Source organism: Setaria viridis, chromosome 1 (genome assembly GCF_005286985.2).
Source record: "Setaria viridis chromosome 1, Setaria_viridis_v4.0, whole genome shotgun sequence".
NCBI classification, from domain to species: Eukaryota; Viridiplantae; Streptophyta; class Magnoliopsida; order Poales; family Poaceae; genus Setaria; species Setaria viridis.
Window position 1 is genome coordinate 8,216,893 of NC_048263.2, and position 14,403 is coordinate 8,231,295.

Sequence of the window (14,403 nt, forward strand, 5' to 3'; positions counted from 1 at the left end):
AAGCTTTTGAATTCAAATACGAAAGACAATTAGAGAGCACAAGAAAGTTGCTCATCTCGGACCAGCGCAAGCACTGGGGAGGCTCACTAATGAGCTCTGGCGTGAGAAGAGGAAGGGCAAGAGAGTCAAGTGTTTTTTTAATTCCGATTCAGAGTGCAAATTATTGTGGTTAGAAAGGGTGTTTGGTTCTTCTGTGAAAAGATGAAGGGAAAAATGATATCGGTGTGCTCTTCGTAATTTGCCCTGAACCTAAGCAAAAGAGGCCCGAACCGACACTCATTTAGGGTTGGGCGTGGTGCTCAAGGTACTAAATAGCATTTAACGGTATGGTAGCGGATTAGTGTCGGTGTAGCGGATCGCGGATAACGGGTGCTATAGCGGACGCTAAGTCCAAATAGTGGAATTCAAAAAAATAGTCACAAGCTTAGAGCATATATGAATATTAACATCAAGTTTACTTATAAAAAGTTATAGTTTTAAGTTAGCCATTACATGAAACATGGTAAGAATCACAAATAAATAGGTATAATTAAGATGTATGGATATATATTAACATTAAATTTCCATATCAATAAATAAAAAATTTCATTTTTCATCCAATAGCTCTTCGCCATTACCTAAATAACCATTTTAAACATTATTATTACCATTTGATTTATATTCGTATGTCACTTGAACTGTAAATATAGCGAATAGCGGACTAACATGAGCAATAGCGGACAATAGCGGCCGCTAAGTCCAAACATGCTATTGCGTTCGCTACGAATGCTATTTAGTACCTTGGTGGTGCTGAATTTGGTGGCAGCCAAAAAAATCAGGCTAGCTCGAGCCCAACCTGAATAATGAAATCAATTATATTTGTACTATAAAATATGACGTAGAAGGTCCTAAGCACGGTCCAAATTGGACCCGATTTTGTTGGCCCGATAGGGTTATGGATGGGTTTGGGTAGATATTTTAGTCTAAAAGAAACCGGGCTTTTGATCGGGCGGTTCGTAGTTTGCTGAGATCTACTCTACACCTTTTCTTTGCGAGTGGTGTGCTCTACACCTTGATGCCACCTTCATGTCTTCACAGGGAAATGAATGTTTTAGGGACAAAGGGTGCCAAAATGGGGATGTAAAATCAACAGTGTTTAGCGAGAACATTTTGAAGACATGAGCACCAAATAATTTTGGACTAATCTCTTGCTCATCTCTCTCTTAATTGTTCTAGGTGGGGTGGGCATAATTATGAACTCATGACAAAACAGTTGCAATCAAAACGAATCATGTATAGCAATGGCATGACATGTGAAATATGCTACATAATTGTTATGGTGAAAATGCTCAATTTTGCCCGCTTTGCTATCACTTAATCTTTACAAAAGTGAAGAACACAATCAATTTACTACGCGATTACAATCATGCTTGCATCGCGTCAGCTAACTGCCATGATGCACCACCGTGCACTTCCATTCCACCCACCGTACCCATGAAGCTGCCGAGCGAGCCGATCGGTGAGCACAGCAGCTAGCTAAACTTGTGCAGCGCCGCCGCTCCCCGCCCCGCCGCGCGCTTCCTCCAGCGCGCGCCGCAGGTCCTGCGCCACCTGCGACATGGCGGGCCGGAACTCCGCCTCTTGCTGCGAACGCCATGCGACGCCACGCCGTGCCAAGCAGACGAAGCTCACACGTCAGTATCCATCGATCGGCCGCGCCGCGCGCCGCGTTGAGGCGCACGCGCGTGCGCAGATAGGGGGGTTTGCGATGGACGGCTCACCTGAACGCACCGACCGACGATGTCGGCGAAGCGCGACAGCGACCTGACCGGCGGCGCGCCGCCGAGGCGCGGGTCGGCCATCTTGCCCAGCGCGGCGAGGTCGTGCAGCCGCGGGCTCGCCCACGGCACCAGGTGCCGCTCGCCCCGCGCCCGGGACCTGCACAGCGCACGCACAACGCATCGATTAGCTAGCTCTTCGTGCTGAACGCCGGCGGCAGGCGACGCCACGGATCGAGGAGAGTTTACCTGTCGTAGGGCTTGCGCCCGGTGAGGAGCTGCAGCATCACTACGCCGAAGCTGTAGACGTCGCCCTTGGCCGTCCACGCCGCGGCGGGGTCCGCCGCTTCCGGCGGCTCGTAGCTCAGCGCGCCGCTGCAGTAGTCTGACATCTGAAGCTGAGCAGACAACAGTCATCAACAGACATGATGGAACTCAAGAAACCGACCTCCTGTCTGAATTTTTTTTTCCAGATTACTACTACCTGAGGCACAAATGGAGCAAGGCCAACTCCGGAGATAGACACCCGGAGCTCGCCGTCGACGAGGATGTGTTCTGGCCTGAAATGCCGGTGAACCACCTGCTTGTGGCTCCCCTCATGAAGATACCTTGGAAAGAACATCAAAATTTTTCGATCAGGCACAAATTCATCAGCATAACACTTGGATTCATTAACACATTAACAGCAAAATAGCAAGCACGAGATGAGATGATCTTGGCACGACATACTCCAGCGCTGTTGCAGCTTCGAGAGCGACAGCTACCCGGGCATCCCAGGGAAGCGTCTCAGCTGCGTCAGACGCCCGGTGCTCGAAACGCATCATGTCGTCGAGGGTGTTGTCGCTGAAGTGCTTGTAGACGAGTAGTCTCTGGCCGTGATCCACGCAGCACCCTACAAGTTCTTCGACGTTCGGGTGCCGGAGCTCGGAGATGCCCTGAACAATCTTCAGGAATTCGGCCACCGGCATGTTCGTGGTGCCACCGTCAAGCTTCAGTACTGAAAACTAGAGAATACAGAGAGATGGTTCAGGCGAGAATGTCACAATCAGGAGCGAAGAAACTGGCATCAGAATTAGTGTTTTTGCAGTTAAGGTTACCTTGCTTCCTGGGTGATCTGCTAAATAAATTTTGCCGAAACAGGTCTCCCTGATCAGATTCTTATCGTTGAAACTGTTGGTGTGTTGCTGCAAGGATGCAACAGTAAAGAATGTGAAAGGAAATTGCTGAGGTTGGCCTTCTGAACTTCCCTGAACATTCGTATCTGAGTCTGACACAGTGATGTCCTTGTTGCTGTTCTTGAATGATGGGTGTATCGAGGATCCTGCCGCCTTAACATAATCTCTCGGAGGCCAATGAATCTTCTCTTCAGCACCTTCAGTAATCATCGGATAGAAAAAAACATTGAGTGAGACTGCACAAGTGCATATGAAATGACAGTTATGCCCTTTTTTGTGTACCTGAATGGCGTTCTCTCTCTGGTCTGGCAACTGCACCCACTCTAGGAGGCTCCCTCACCCAACCCGGCGTGCTCATCTCAACTCCTCTAAGGAATCCTACACGGAGAGTTCTCTTCTGGCGCCATCTCGATACCGTTAACACGATTGCAACCACAGTAATGCTCACTGAACCGGCGGCGAGGATACTGAACCCGGCGGCTTTCGCCGGTGACACCTTGTTGTTGTGTCTCTGAGGGGCATCCTGTGGAGTAGCTGGAATCACATATATGGGAGGGTGTGAACCAGAAAGGACCGGAGGTTCTTGTGGTGCAGCTGATTCTGGCACATGCTTAGGAGGAATTGGAGGAGAAGGAGGTGATGTGGATGGTACAGGTGGCGGCGGCGGCGGAGTTGGAGAAAAGCCGGGGATCGGTGGTATGTTGAATTTGTTGCCATCTCTTCTGCAGGGAATCAAGTAGGCAAGTTTTGTCAGACAGGCAGTGAATTGTACCTGTGATAGACATGTGGAGGTAGTTTTGTCAAAGTAAATGATGAATGTCTTACAGGAATTTGAGGATAGAGAGAAGCTTTTCTGGGATTGACCCTGAGAATTGATTATTCTCTACGTTCCTGCAAATTTCAGTGTCAGTGCTAGTGTGCAGTTTTTATTTGACAGAAAGGAACTAAAGACGTTTGAGGCCCTGCTTAGTTACTCCAAAATCCCAACTTTGGCACTATGCAAAAAGAAGATTCCCCATCACATCAAACTTACGGTACATGCATGGAGTACTGAATGCAGACAAAATCAAAAACTAATTGCACAGTTTGGTTGTACTTTGCGAGACGAATCTTTTGAGCCTAATTAGTCAATATTTGGACAATAATTCACAAATACAAATAAAACGCTACAGTATGCTACAGTGCTGGCGCAGTGATTTTGATTTGTCGGGCAACTAAACAAGGCCTGAGTGCAAATGTGATGAAGAAATTACAGGTCTGTCAGGGGAAGATCTTTTAGCACATCGAGTGTCCCAGATAGCTGATTGTTCTGCACATGTCTGCAAGTTGCAAACACGTAGAAAATTCAGAAAACTCACTTCTGCACAGTCAGCCAAAAGTAAAAGGTCTGTATAAGGATGGTACTTACAATGTTGACAGTGAGCTTAGCTTTGCCATGGAATCCGGAAGTTCGCCGCTGAGGCTATTTGAAGAAAGATCTCTGCAAAACAGGATCAAAGAGTAAACATCTGTGAGCTGCACACCATAGGGTCTGGCGGTCTGCTGATGATACTGAAGGAAAAATTCAGAGTTCTCTCTCACAGTTGTGTAAGTGCAGGTGGTAAGCTCTGTGGTATGGTGCCGCCGATTTGGTTGTTGCTCAGGTCTCTGTTGTGGCGGCGACGATTACAGGATGATCAAAGCAAAATAAAAGACGAACTAGTAGTAGAAGATAGTGAAAAAAGTGCATGAATGCTCACAATAGTGTGAGGGCAGTGAGGTCTCCTAGTGTCCGGCTCAGCTTCCCTCCCAAGCCTGCACCTTGGAGCTCTCTGTCAGGTTGGCACTCAAAACAATCAGGACATGAACAAATTCACAAACCAAAGCACAGATGCAAGATTTTCGTTCATGAAGAGCATCATCAGTATTCAGTGGAGATAACTGCAGTATTACATCGCGGTTACGTTCGGGCCATCGCACTGCACTCCTTTCCATGCTTCTTTGCAGGGGTCTCCTCCTACCTCCGTCCAGCCGTCGAGGTCCGGCGAGCCTAGTGCCGCGTACAGATCGTTGATGGCATCAACTGCATTTCCAAAATTCTGACAGAAATTGGCCTCTGCACAATGCAAGAAAAAAAAACGGCAGAGAAACCTCACTCAAATCAAAGATGGAGGCGAGATTGACGGTTCCTCTCACCGTCTTGCTGGCTCGTGTAGGGTTCGAGGAAGGGTATGGGGAACTGGAACGCGTGCAGCCGCAGCAAGCAGAAGGCGAGCCATAGCGTCACTCCCAGGTGTTCTCTGCTGCAGCGCATTGGGCGTGTGAGTTCAGAACTTCAGAGCACGGAGCTGCAGGAAGCAGACGGAGAAGTTCAGGCGTAGGTGTCGGCAGCAATGGTAGCGAATGATCAAGCTGCCCAGGTGATGGCATATGTGAGAGCGAATCTTCTTACCGAACATGAGCAGGAAGGGTGTCTGAGTGATGGCTGCTGAGACGGAGGTATGAGCTGGCTCAGACCCAGGTTTTCCAAGCTTGTGGAGGAAACATGTCGCTGGCTGCACACTTGCATTGCTTTTGCGAGATTGTCTCGGCAACGGAGTGGACTAAACTATGATGTGATCCTGATCAGCAGGTGAGCATGGTGATGAAGTGTAATACAATCTAGTTATGCAGAGTCAAGCTCCGGCCGGTGAGCTACCCGTTGACTGCTCGGCGTTGCAAGCAAACCCCCCTCGGAGAGGACAAAAAAAAAAAACAGGTCCGACGCAGATTTCTTCTTTCGGCCCAGAGTCTTTCTGGTTCAAATCTGCTTGGGCCGCCGAGAAGGAACAAAGAAAGGTGCAACTAGGGCCCAAGGCAGTGCTCCAAAACGACATATACCCCAAGAATGACAAACAATTCCTCTGAACTTCTATTATTATACAAAAGGGCCAAATCGAAGTGACCTTCCACGTTCAAGGACCAAAACTTAATTTCTTAGGATTGGCGGGGGCCGCGCGGACGTCCACTCTACCACAAATTATGACGTCCACTCTCCCACTTGGGGAGATGGTAGACCAGCGCACCCACCAAGTGCAATGTGGGCCACTGATCTAGGCCATGGGCCTTGATGATCGCCCATCGACCCCGTCCAGGTAAGTATGTTGCAACGTTGGCCAGGGGCTCTGTTATGTAGGCGCTTCGCCCGCGCGCGTCTGGTTGCGGCGCCGAGGTGGGACTAAACTGTGCGCTCCAGAGTCCAGGGAGAAACCGCAGCGTCGCGCTTCCGTTGGATTCCGCGGAGTGGAGCGTGGCTGCGCTGGGTAAAGCATGGGCCGACCAAGTTGCCAGAATATGGGCCAAGCCTGGTAAGTTTTTCGCTGGGCTGACCAAAAGAAAGCTTCGAGCGGTGGCCCATCTGGCCATCTGTGGATAGACTTCAGGCTGTGTGATGGGCAGACCAAGTTGCCAGTAGATGGGCCAAACCAAGTTTAATTCAATGTATCTATGCATTCTAGAAAGGTAGTGGTGGTGCTGGCGTGCTGCATTCGGTGGTTTCACGGTCATTCAACAAATCGAGAACATAAATTACGTGATCTTGTTAAGAATAGCTCGTCCATCTCAAAATAGGAGCGTCTACGATAGAATATTTTATGCTATCTGTAAACTCACTCGGTTAGTATTTTTATTTATTTTAAAATTAATAATACTATTTGTCGAGTCTCTTGGAGATACTTATATGAACATACCGTGGCAGTGGGACGCAAGAGACAAGACCCCCTCCCCTAACCATGCAAATTTCCACTACAAAATTCAAATTTTAACTACATTTTTGAAAATTTTAACGCTCTCCTCCCCCTAATAAGGTAAAATTTGAGTTTCTTGTTACACCATTAGATACGGTTATATATGTGTATTCATATAGATCAATGTGGATCTCTCGAAGACACTTATAGGGAAGGATTACACACATGTGTTTATAATGATGTGTGCCCCAATCTATTGGAGTTCTTCAAAACAGTATGATTCGCATGTAATAAATACGGACGCTTCATGCTTCATATGTAGTAGTTTTATGTTGGCATCTCATAACTAGGTAAGTAGCATTGTTGAAGCTGCTTGTGGTCTGGCTTGGTACGCTCTTCAAAAATAGTTTTTACTCGTAATTCATCGCATACTAGTAGTGTTTATAGCATGAAAATAATAACCACATATTTTTTAATTCAATCCAATGATATTATTTATAAAAACAAAATTTACATTATTCAAGACTATTTATTGATAAAAAATAAAAATTTGAATCTTGAAGTTCGTGTGTGTGTACGTCTGTTATATTGGTTTAGTACTGGATGGGGGGAGAAAACATCTGAAAGTGTTTCACCCGGTACCATCTCATATAAAAGGCAAAAGAGGACTTGTCATGTGCATTAGCAGTTGGGTTACAACCTATAGCTGGCTACTGGTCTGTTCAAAAAGCCAATGAGAACTGACTAGGATGCGCCGCTGAAACTGAAATGGCAGCGATAACGATCTGAAAAGCGCTTTGCCCGCCGCTCATGTCGACCCGACCCGAGTCTATCCACGCACCGAAGCTGTGACGAACTTGTCCCGCCATCCAGGGTATGTGAGCGCCGTGCTGTACCTGTCCGCGTTTGAGCACAGAGTGCAAGGTCTGACGTGGACCCATACCTGTTTTAATCCCTGTCAAGTGCTAACGTTGCGCTTACTCAAATTCGTCTAACCGCATTTCAAAACCAAGTGCAGCTCCTCTTCCACGACAAACTCAATTTGATGGCTAATGGCACAACATTTCCCCCCCACCTACTTCAAAGGTACTATCCACACCCAATCACTTCCGAGTTCCAAATCCTTATGAAAAAAAATTCCCTCAAATTGTAGGTCGTTTTTGTTTTTCCATATTCATAAATATTATTATGCATCTAGATCTACACTAGGTGCATAGTAAAAATTATGGAATGGAAGAAGTATTACTTTAAATATGAAGAGAAAAGAACTCAATCCGAATAGAAGATCTACATTGAAGTATTCTTTTTACTCAACAGGCATGTACTTGTGTCTGTTGAGTAGTGAGCGCCAACCTATTCTTACCTTGTTGGTTCTTCTTTCCTATAAGAGAAACACACTAGCCTAGTCACCTTTGTCGTGGTCGTTCTTTTTTTATAATAATTATATAATATACCAAAATAATCCAAAGAGTTTTTTTTATCGTACTTGCTCCAGCACCCCAATGCAACAAGATGTGAGATGCAAATTGCAAAAGTCCAAAGCCGGAGTGGCACGAAGATAAGCTTGTTTAATCGCCCAAGGGATTAGTTTAGCTGCGGATTAGCCCGGTCCGGTCCAAACCCAACCCCCAACCGGCATATTCCGTGGATCCCCGCGCGGGCCTCCAATGGCGGCCCGCCAGCTGGCGCCCCCCACTTGCGAGTTGCGAGTAAACAAGCTGGAAGCCCCGACGCTGACCTGCTCGGTGGTGATGCGGGGTGGTTGAATTGATTGGAGAGTAGTAGGATTTGGGTGGGAAGCTGCGGCTCGACGTTGCTGCGGCGCGGTGCATGCGGCTGCGGGGTTGATCGGCTTGGGCATGGTGGTCGGGATGGAGGTGGAGGTGGATGTGGACGGCGTGCTCCAGCGCTTCGACTTCCGCCTCGACCGCGGCGACGACGGCCACGGCCGGGGAAGCGATCCATGTGAGCGTCGCGGTGTTGCTCTTGTAGTGGATTGGTTGGTGTTTGAGGTAACGTCTGCCTGATCATGGCTGCTTCGCTGGATCCGTGCGTGGGTGTGCAGGTGCGAGTGACCGGAGCAGGAGCGGCGGCGGAGGAGCGGAGGGGAAGGAGGTTGGCGGCGGCGGCGCGGTGAAGGAGCGGATCGCGCGGGCGCTGAGGATCTACAAGGAGGCGGCGGGGGATGGCGGCGGCGCGCTGGTGCAGGTGTGGGCGCCGGCGCGGGACGGGGGGCGCCGGGTGCTGGCCACCCGCGGCCAGCCTTTCGTGCTGGCGCCGCCGCAGTGCCACCGGCTGTTCCAGTACCGGACCGTCTCGCTGACGCACGCCTTCCCCGTCGGCGGCGCCGGCGTGCCCGGGGAGCGCGGCCTGCCGGGGCGGGTGTTCGACGCCGGCGCGCCAGAGTGGACGCCCAACGTGCAGTACTACGGCACCGGCGAGTACGCGCGCATCAGCTACGCGCTCATCTACGACATCCAGGCCGCCCTCGCGCTGCCCATCCTCGAACCCGCCACGGGATCCTGCGTCGCCGTCATCGAGCTGGTCACCACCTCGCCCAGGATCCGCTTCGCCGACGAGGTCGACAAGCTCTCCAAGGCCCTCCAGGTGAGCTACTCCTCTGCTCCAGCTCTTCATCTGCACATCAACTTTCCTGGTTGCTGCAAGATGCAAACACTATTGCATGAAATGTTCAACGACCTCCAACTCCAATGAACATCACAAACCTCTGGAAGAATCAACGCGATCAAACACGGCACAATTTCCTTTGTAGTTTCTGAAAAATATGACTCGCTTTCCGAACTTGTTGTTTACTGTATATACCAAATGCAAATGCAGGAAGTGGCGTTGAGAGGTTCAGAGATCTGCCGCCCCGCACCCGAGGTGCGAATGCGATCACATGAAATTTAAGCAAAGTTGAAAACATTTGCTGTCACAGTCATGCCATGCCCATCGACTGATCCAATCCAATGTCATTTCTCACGAACCAGGTCTGCAACGACGATGCTGCTGAGATGGCAATGTCCGAAGTTTCAGACATCTTGACCACAGTGGGTGAAGCTCACAAGCTGCCATTAGCGCAGGCCTGGGTGAGATGCAAGCGTTGCAGCTCCAGCACGGACGACCACGCCTCCCTGACGGCGGCCGGCACGCCGTTCTACCTCGCCGACGCAGATCAAAGGCTTCTTGGCTTCCGCGAGGACTGCGTCGAGCACCACCTGCGTCCCGGTCGCGGCGGGGTCGTCGAGGAAGCCGCCGCGGCGCGCGGGCCCCGCTTCTGCGCCGACGTCACCAAGTACTCCATGGACGTGTACCCGCTCGCGCACCACGCGCGCTTCTGCGGCCTCGCCGGCTGCCTCGCCGTCTGCGTGCAGCTGCGCCGCGATGGCGACGACGCGTCCATGGATGACAGCAGCCGGGAAGGGTGCGTGCTGGAGTTCTTCCTCCCGCTGGACTGCAGAGACGGCACAGAGCAGAAGGCGGCGGCGGACGCCATCGCGGCCACCATCACGGAACACTTTGGCAATGGCCATCTGAAGGCGACTGTGATAAGTGGGTTGGAGGATTTGTCTTTTGAGATCGATGCAGATGGTGATTGCGTGCTCCGACCTGATCCTGTGATCATGGCTGATGCCCCTGAGTTTGAGCTGAACGATCATGGAGGAGATGAGAGGGATTCAGATGAGGAGGGTCTACATCTGGCAGCTGCTGTGGGTACTGCTGACATTGAAGCACCCAAGATGAACAGTGGTGATCAAAATGGAGGCGAGGATCCAAGATCACAAGTTGGCGAGAAGAAAAAGAAGACCAAAAGAAAGAATGAAAAAACTGTCAGTTTGGAGGTACTGCAACGGTACTTCTCAGGGAGCCTGAAAGATGCCGCGAGGAGCCTTGGTGGTAAGGCAATTCTTGTCTCAAGAACAGCTATGAATTCCTCGACTATTTAAGCGCAAACATGCATTGTCATGAACATTAACATGAACATTGTTTATGACTGAATGTTGGATCATGAGTCAGGTACTCAGGTAACATGTCTCTGTTCTTGTGCAGTTTGTCCGACAACAATGAAGCGCATCTGCAGGCAGCACGGCATCTCCAGATGGCCATTCCGCAAGATCGCCAAGGCGAACCGTTCTCTTGACAAGATCAAGCGCGTCTTTGAGTCGGTGCCAGGCTCATCAAACCCCATGGCTGCTTCTACTCCTGCTGCCACTGCTTCTCACCAAGCTCCAGCTGTGGCTACTGCTCGTGGTGATCATGCCCTGCCATGCCTATCAAGTGCTCTGGGAGTGGCCTCCTCCCAAGGCTCATGCCATGCGCCGCCGCCTCCTCCCAGGGACGCCGCATTGCGCACGCCTTTGCATGGCGTGGACGCTGGCGTGGTGACGGTCAAGGCCAGCTACAAAGGGGACATCATCAGGTTCAGGGTGCCAAGCTCTGCAGGCGTAGCGACGGTGAAGCGGGAGGTGGCTAAGAGGCTGGGGCTGGAGGCCAGCGAGTTCGACGTCAAGTACCTGGACGATGACAACGAGTGGGTGCTCTTGTCCTGCGACGCCGACTTCCAGGAGTGCCTCGACGTCGTCCCGGCATTGTCGGGAACGTCAACATCGTCTGGCTCCGGTGCGGCTCAGCCGGTGATCAGGTTGATGGTGCAGGAGTTGGCTGAAATCGATGGCAGCTCCTGTGGCAGCTCAGATTAGTCACAGAAAATAGAGCCTTGGCCCTTGGCGCTTGACCGCCCTAACATCTTTATGATATCTTTGCAAATAACGAAGCATTACTCTCTTCTACGTGTTCTTTTCTTCAGCTTATCATGAGGACCAACTATGGTTTTCTCCTTATCGCGAGAGGAACGATAATCGCCCTCACCATCACCATTATCTCCAACAGCAGAAGCTATCTCTATGTATCACAATTAATTTAGCTCATATTTGCAAATAACTAAACTATGAACCCATTATATTTTTTCCTCACAATTTAATTAGCTCGAACATAACATATAAATGAAAAGTTTCTCCATTATAGCTTATTCTAAAAATGACTAATTGCATACCTCTATTTCATCTTATTATCTTTATGTACCACAATTTATCTCGCTCATATTTGTAAATGACTAAAATATGAACAAATTATATTTTTCCCATAATTTATTAAGCTTATATTTGTAAAGGAGTAAACTATGAAATTATTCCTCTAACCTCATATCAATTTCTTTGACTAATACGAAACATATCATCCAAAAAATTGTAGCTTATTCTAAAAATCATAAATATGAGCTCTAAATAACACACACATATAAATAAAAAATTTCTCCATTGTATCTTATTCTAAAAATCACAATTTACTCTAACTCTAAAGCATAAAACTTAGTATACTAACCATGTATCAAGGGAGGATGAAGTTTCTAACCTTTAGAACATTTGAATGAGTGAAATCCTCACGAAATGGTCAAAAATCCGGTAGCACCTCCCCTATTTCGCTATGAATGGATGAAGCCCGAGCTGGAGGAAATAGCTTGGGCAGGAGGAAGAAGACGCCTGATTTATAGGAGGAAAATTAGTACCGGGTGGTGGCTTTACCCGGTACTAAAAGCCCTTAGGTATATTAGTACCGGGTGGAGGCTCCACCCGATACTAATAGGTGACCTTTTGTACCGGTTGGAGCCCCCAACCGGTACTAAAGGGGGTCACAGGGGGCTCCTGAGGAACTAGCCATTAGATCAGATACTAATGCTCACATCAGTATCAGGTCAAAAACTAACCGGTACTAAGGGTTAGAACCAATGCTCAGTTTTTCAGTAGTACAATGTTCCTTACAAGCATTTTGTAGAGCTTTCACTGATCCGTGTCGCCACTGGACCTCGGAAAAATTCAAGCCAAAAGCTGGAGCATACATACTGTTGTAGTTGTTTAGATGGTATAGACCCAGGGCACTAAAAGAATTGGTCAGTGTGATCTAGTACTAGTCGTGTGTGTGTTACAGTAAAGAACAAACTGATGCAACTGGAGGCTTGCTTTGCACAAAATACTGATTTCTTGCTTGGCACTTGGCAGGCAGATATGCTAGAAGAGGAGGAAAATATGCTACTCCACATCTAGAGCATTGTTCTATACTTCTGCGTCATCCCCTTGGCAGCGATGGGATATTCAGGTGACAATCTCCAGGCCCCATCCAACCAAGAACCTGATCTCGTACCTTCAGGGGGCACACAATCAGTTAATTTACATGAAGGCACACGAGTTTATCTACGTGAAGAACTGAACTTACCAGCATGAAAAAAAAACTGATAAAACTAACCTTCCAGGTCTTATCTTCAGAGTCGCAGAGAATCTTGCGTAGTCACCTGGATACTCCATGCACACTGCCTCACCCTGGGAACATCCATAATTTGCACATTCTATGTGGAAACATGCATCAGCACACTGCGCAAGAACTAAGCAAAAGAGACAACGGGGACAATAGCAGACACATGACAATGTAATGTCCAACTATGGTCTCCGGAGGCACCGGTGCATTGTGGAACTCTAAGGCGTGACAGTAATGTGATGTCCAACGAAGATCTCCAGAGGCACCGGTGCATAGTGGAACTCTTAAGGCATGACAGTAATGTGAAGAGAGGCAGATGAAAATCAAAATTGACATCGGAAGAGGCAACAAAAGGTGATTTGAAGAGATGAAATATACCCAAGATTTAGCCTTGAATAGAAGTGCTTGGAGCTATTCATGTGCCAGAATCCTGCTTTGTGACTCTTGTTGAGTTTCAACTCTAGCCTACCCAACTTATTTGGGACTGAAAGTCTATATTGTTATTGTTATTGTTGATTGCGTGAAAAAATTTAACAGACTTTTGTTCCTATACTGTGAGAGGAAAAAACATGTTTATCTCAGCCATGCCAACCTAGTATACAGAAAATGTTTACCTCTGGAGTTTGGCCAGAGGTGTGATGCTGGCTACAATTTCTTCGACTTCAAGCCATATCAGTTTGAATGTTTTGTTAGGCAAGCTCGCTTTCGAATACGCTATAAATTAAAAGACTGGTTCTGCGCTAGTTACGTGAGTTCTTTTACGGTACACAATCTATCTATGCTATATTAATTTTCGAAAAGAACTAGTATGAAAACATACGATGGTTAAGATTAATTACATACTACTAAAATCTTCACCTGTGATATGGGTAGTATACACGAGTAGTATAGGTAGTATAAGGGCATTAGGGTAAAAAATGCAAATAACATCACTATAATTTTTATTTTTGACACAAGTTCCATTCCATTTGAAATATCACATCTTACAATATAATAATTACTAAATTATCTATAATAATGAACAATTATATATAATAATGAACAATTATACCTTATAGATACTATATATTTCGGAAAAAAATTATAAATACTATATACCACTGAGTAGTACTCCCTCCATCCCAAATTACTATTCGTTTCGGCTTTTCTAGATACATAGCTTTTGCTACGTAATCCATATCAAAAGTTTTACATTTAGAAAGTCCAAAATAAATAGTAATTTGGGACGGAGAGAGTATTATTGTGTATCGTAAAAGAGCTCGCTTTATTCAAAGCGTGGGAGAATTTTTTTTAAAAAAATCTTTTCGGACATTTGACTCGATGGCATTCTTCGAACAGCTTCAGCATATGATTGTATATTAGATTACGGCGCTGCTAGCGCTCAGACATCCAATGTGAAATTTCGCATCGGATGGTCCATTGCAACGTAGAGAAAGGGAGCCTGCAAAGTCAACCTTTACC

At 47.8% G+C, this 14,403-nt stretch overlaps 2 protein-coding genes and 1 pseudogene across 4 annotated transcripts; 1 reads left to right on the top strand and 2 right to left on the bottom strand.

Moving 5' to 3' along the window:
* Positions 1-1,252: 1,252 nt before the first annotated feature.
* Positions 1,253-6,059, bottom strand: LOC117852681 (protein STRUBBELIG-RECEPTOR FAMILY 1). 2 transcript variants are annotated; one of them, XM_034734918.2, is made up of 15 exons: positions 5,364-6,059; positions 5,108-5,259; positions 4,865-4,994; positions 4,672-4,743; positions 4,514-4,579; positions 4,341-4,412; positions 4,186-4,251; positions 3,758-3,823; positions 3,215-3,654; positions 2,855-3,129; positions 2,487-2,761; positions 2,242-2,365; positions 2,007-2,155; positions 1,761-1,917; positions 1,253-1,623 (listed from the first exon to the last, which is right to left on the bottom strand). In XM_034734918.2, the coding sequence occupies exons 2-15, from the start codon at positions 5,223-5,225 to the stop codon at positions 1,516-1,518; spliced, it is 2,118 nt and encodes a 705-aa protein (XP_034590809.1). In that variant the 5' UTR covers positions 5,226-5,259; positions 5,364-6,059; the 3' UTR covers positions 1,253-1,515. The 2 variants fall into 2 exon arrangements, with proteins under 2 accessions (XP_034590809.1, XP_034590886.1); XM_034734995.2 differs by lacking the exon at positions 5,364-6,059 and having other exon boundaries at positions 5,108-5,348.
* On the bottom strand, positions 5,907-6,053 carry LOC117841759 (U1 spliceosomal RNA; annotated as a pseudogene).
* A 2,307-nt stretch (positions 6,060-8,366) lies between the features above and the next one.
* LOC117852558 (protein NLP6) lies at positions 8,367-11,426 on the top strand. Of its 2 annotated transcripts, none has more exons than XM_034734724.2 (5): positions 8,367-8,601; positions 8,702-9,243; positions 9,475-9,519; positions 9,627-10,533; positions 10,687-11,426. In XM_034734724.2, exons 1-5 carry the CDS (start codon positions 8,496-8,498, stop codon positions 11,334-11,336), a joined length of 2,250 nt encoding a protein of 749 aa, XP_034590615.1. In that variant the 5' UTR covers positions 8,367-8,495; the 3' UTR covers positions 11,337-11,426. The 2 variants fall into 2 exon arrangements, with proteins under 2 accessions (XP_034590615.1, XP_034590691.1); XM_034734800.2 differs by having other exon boundaries at positions 9,720-10,533.
* Positions 11,427-14,403: the final 2,977 nt, after the last annotated feature.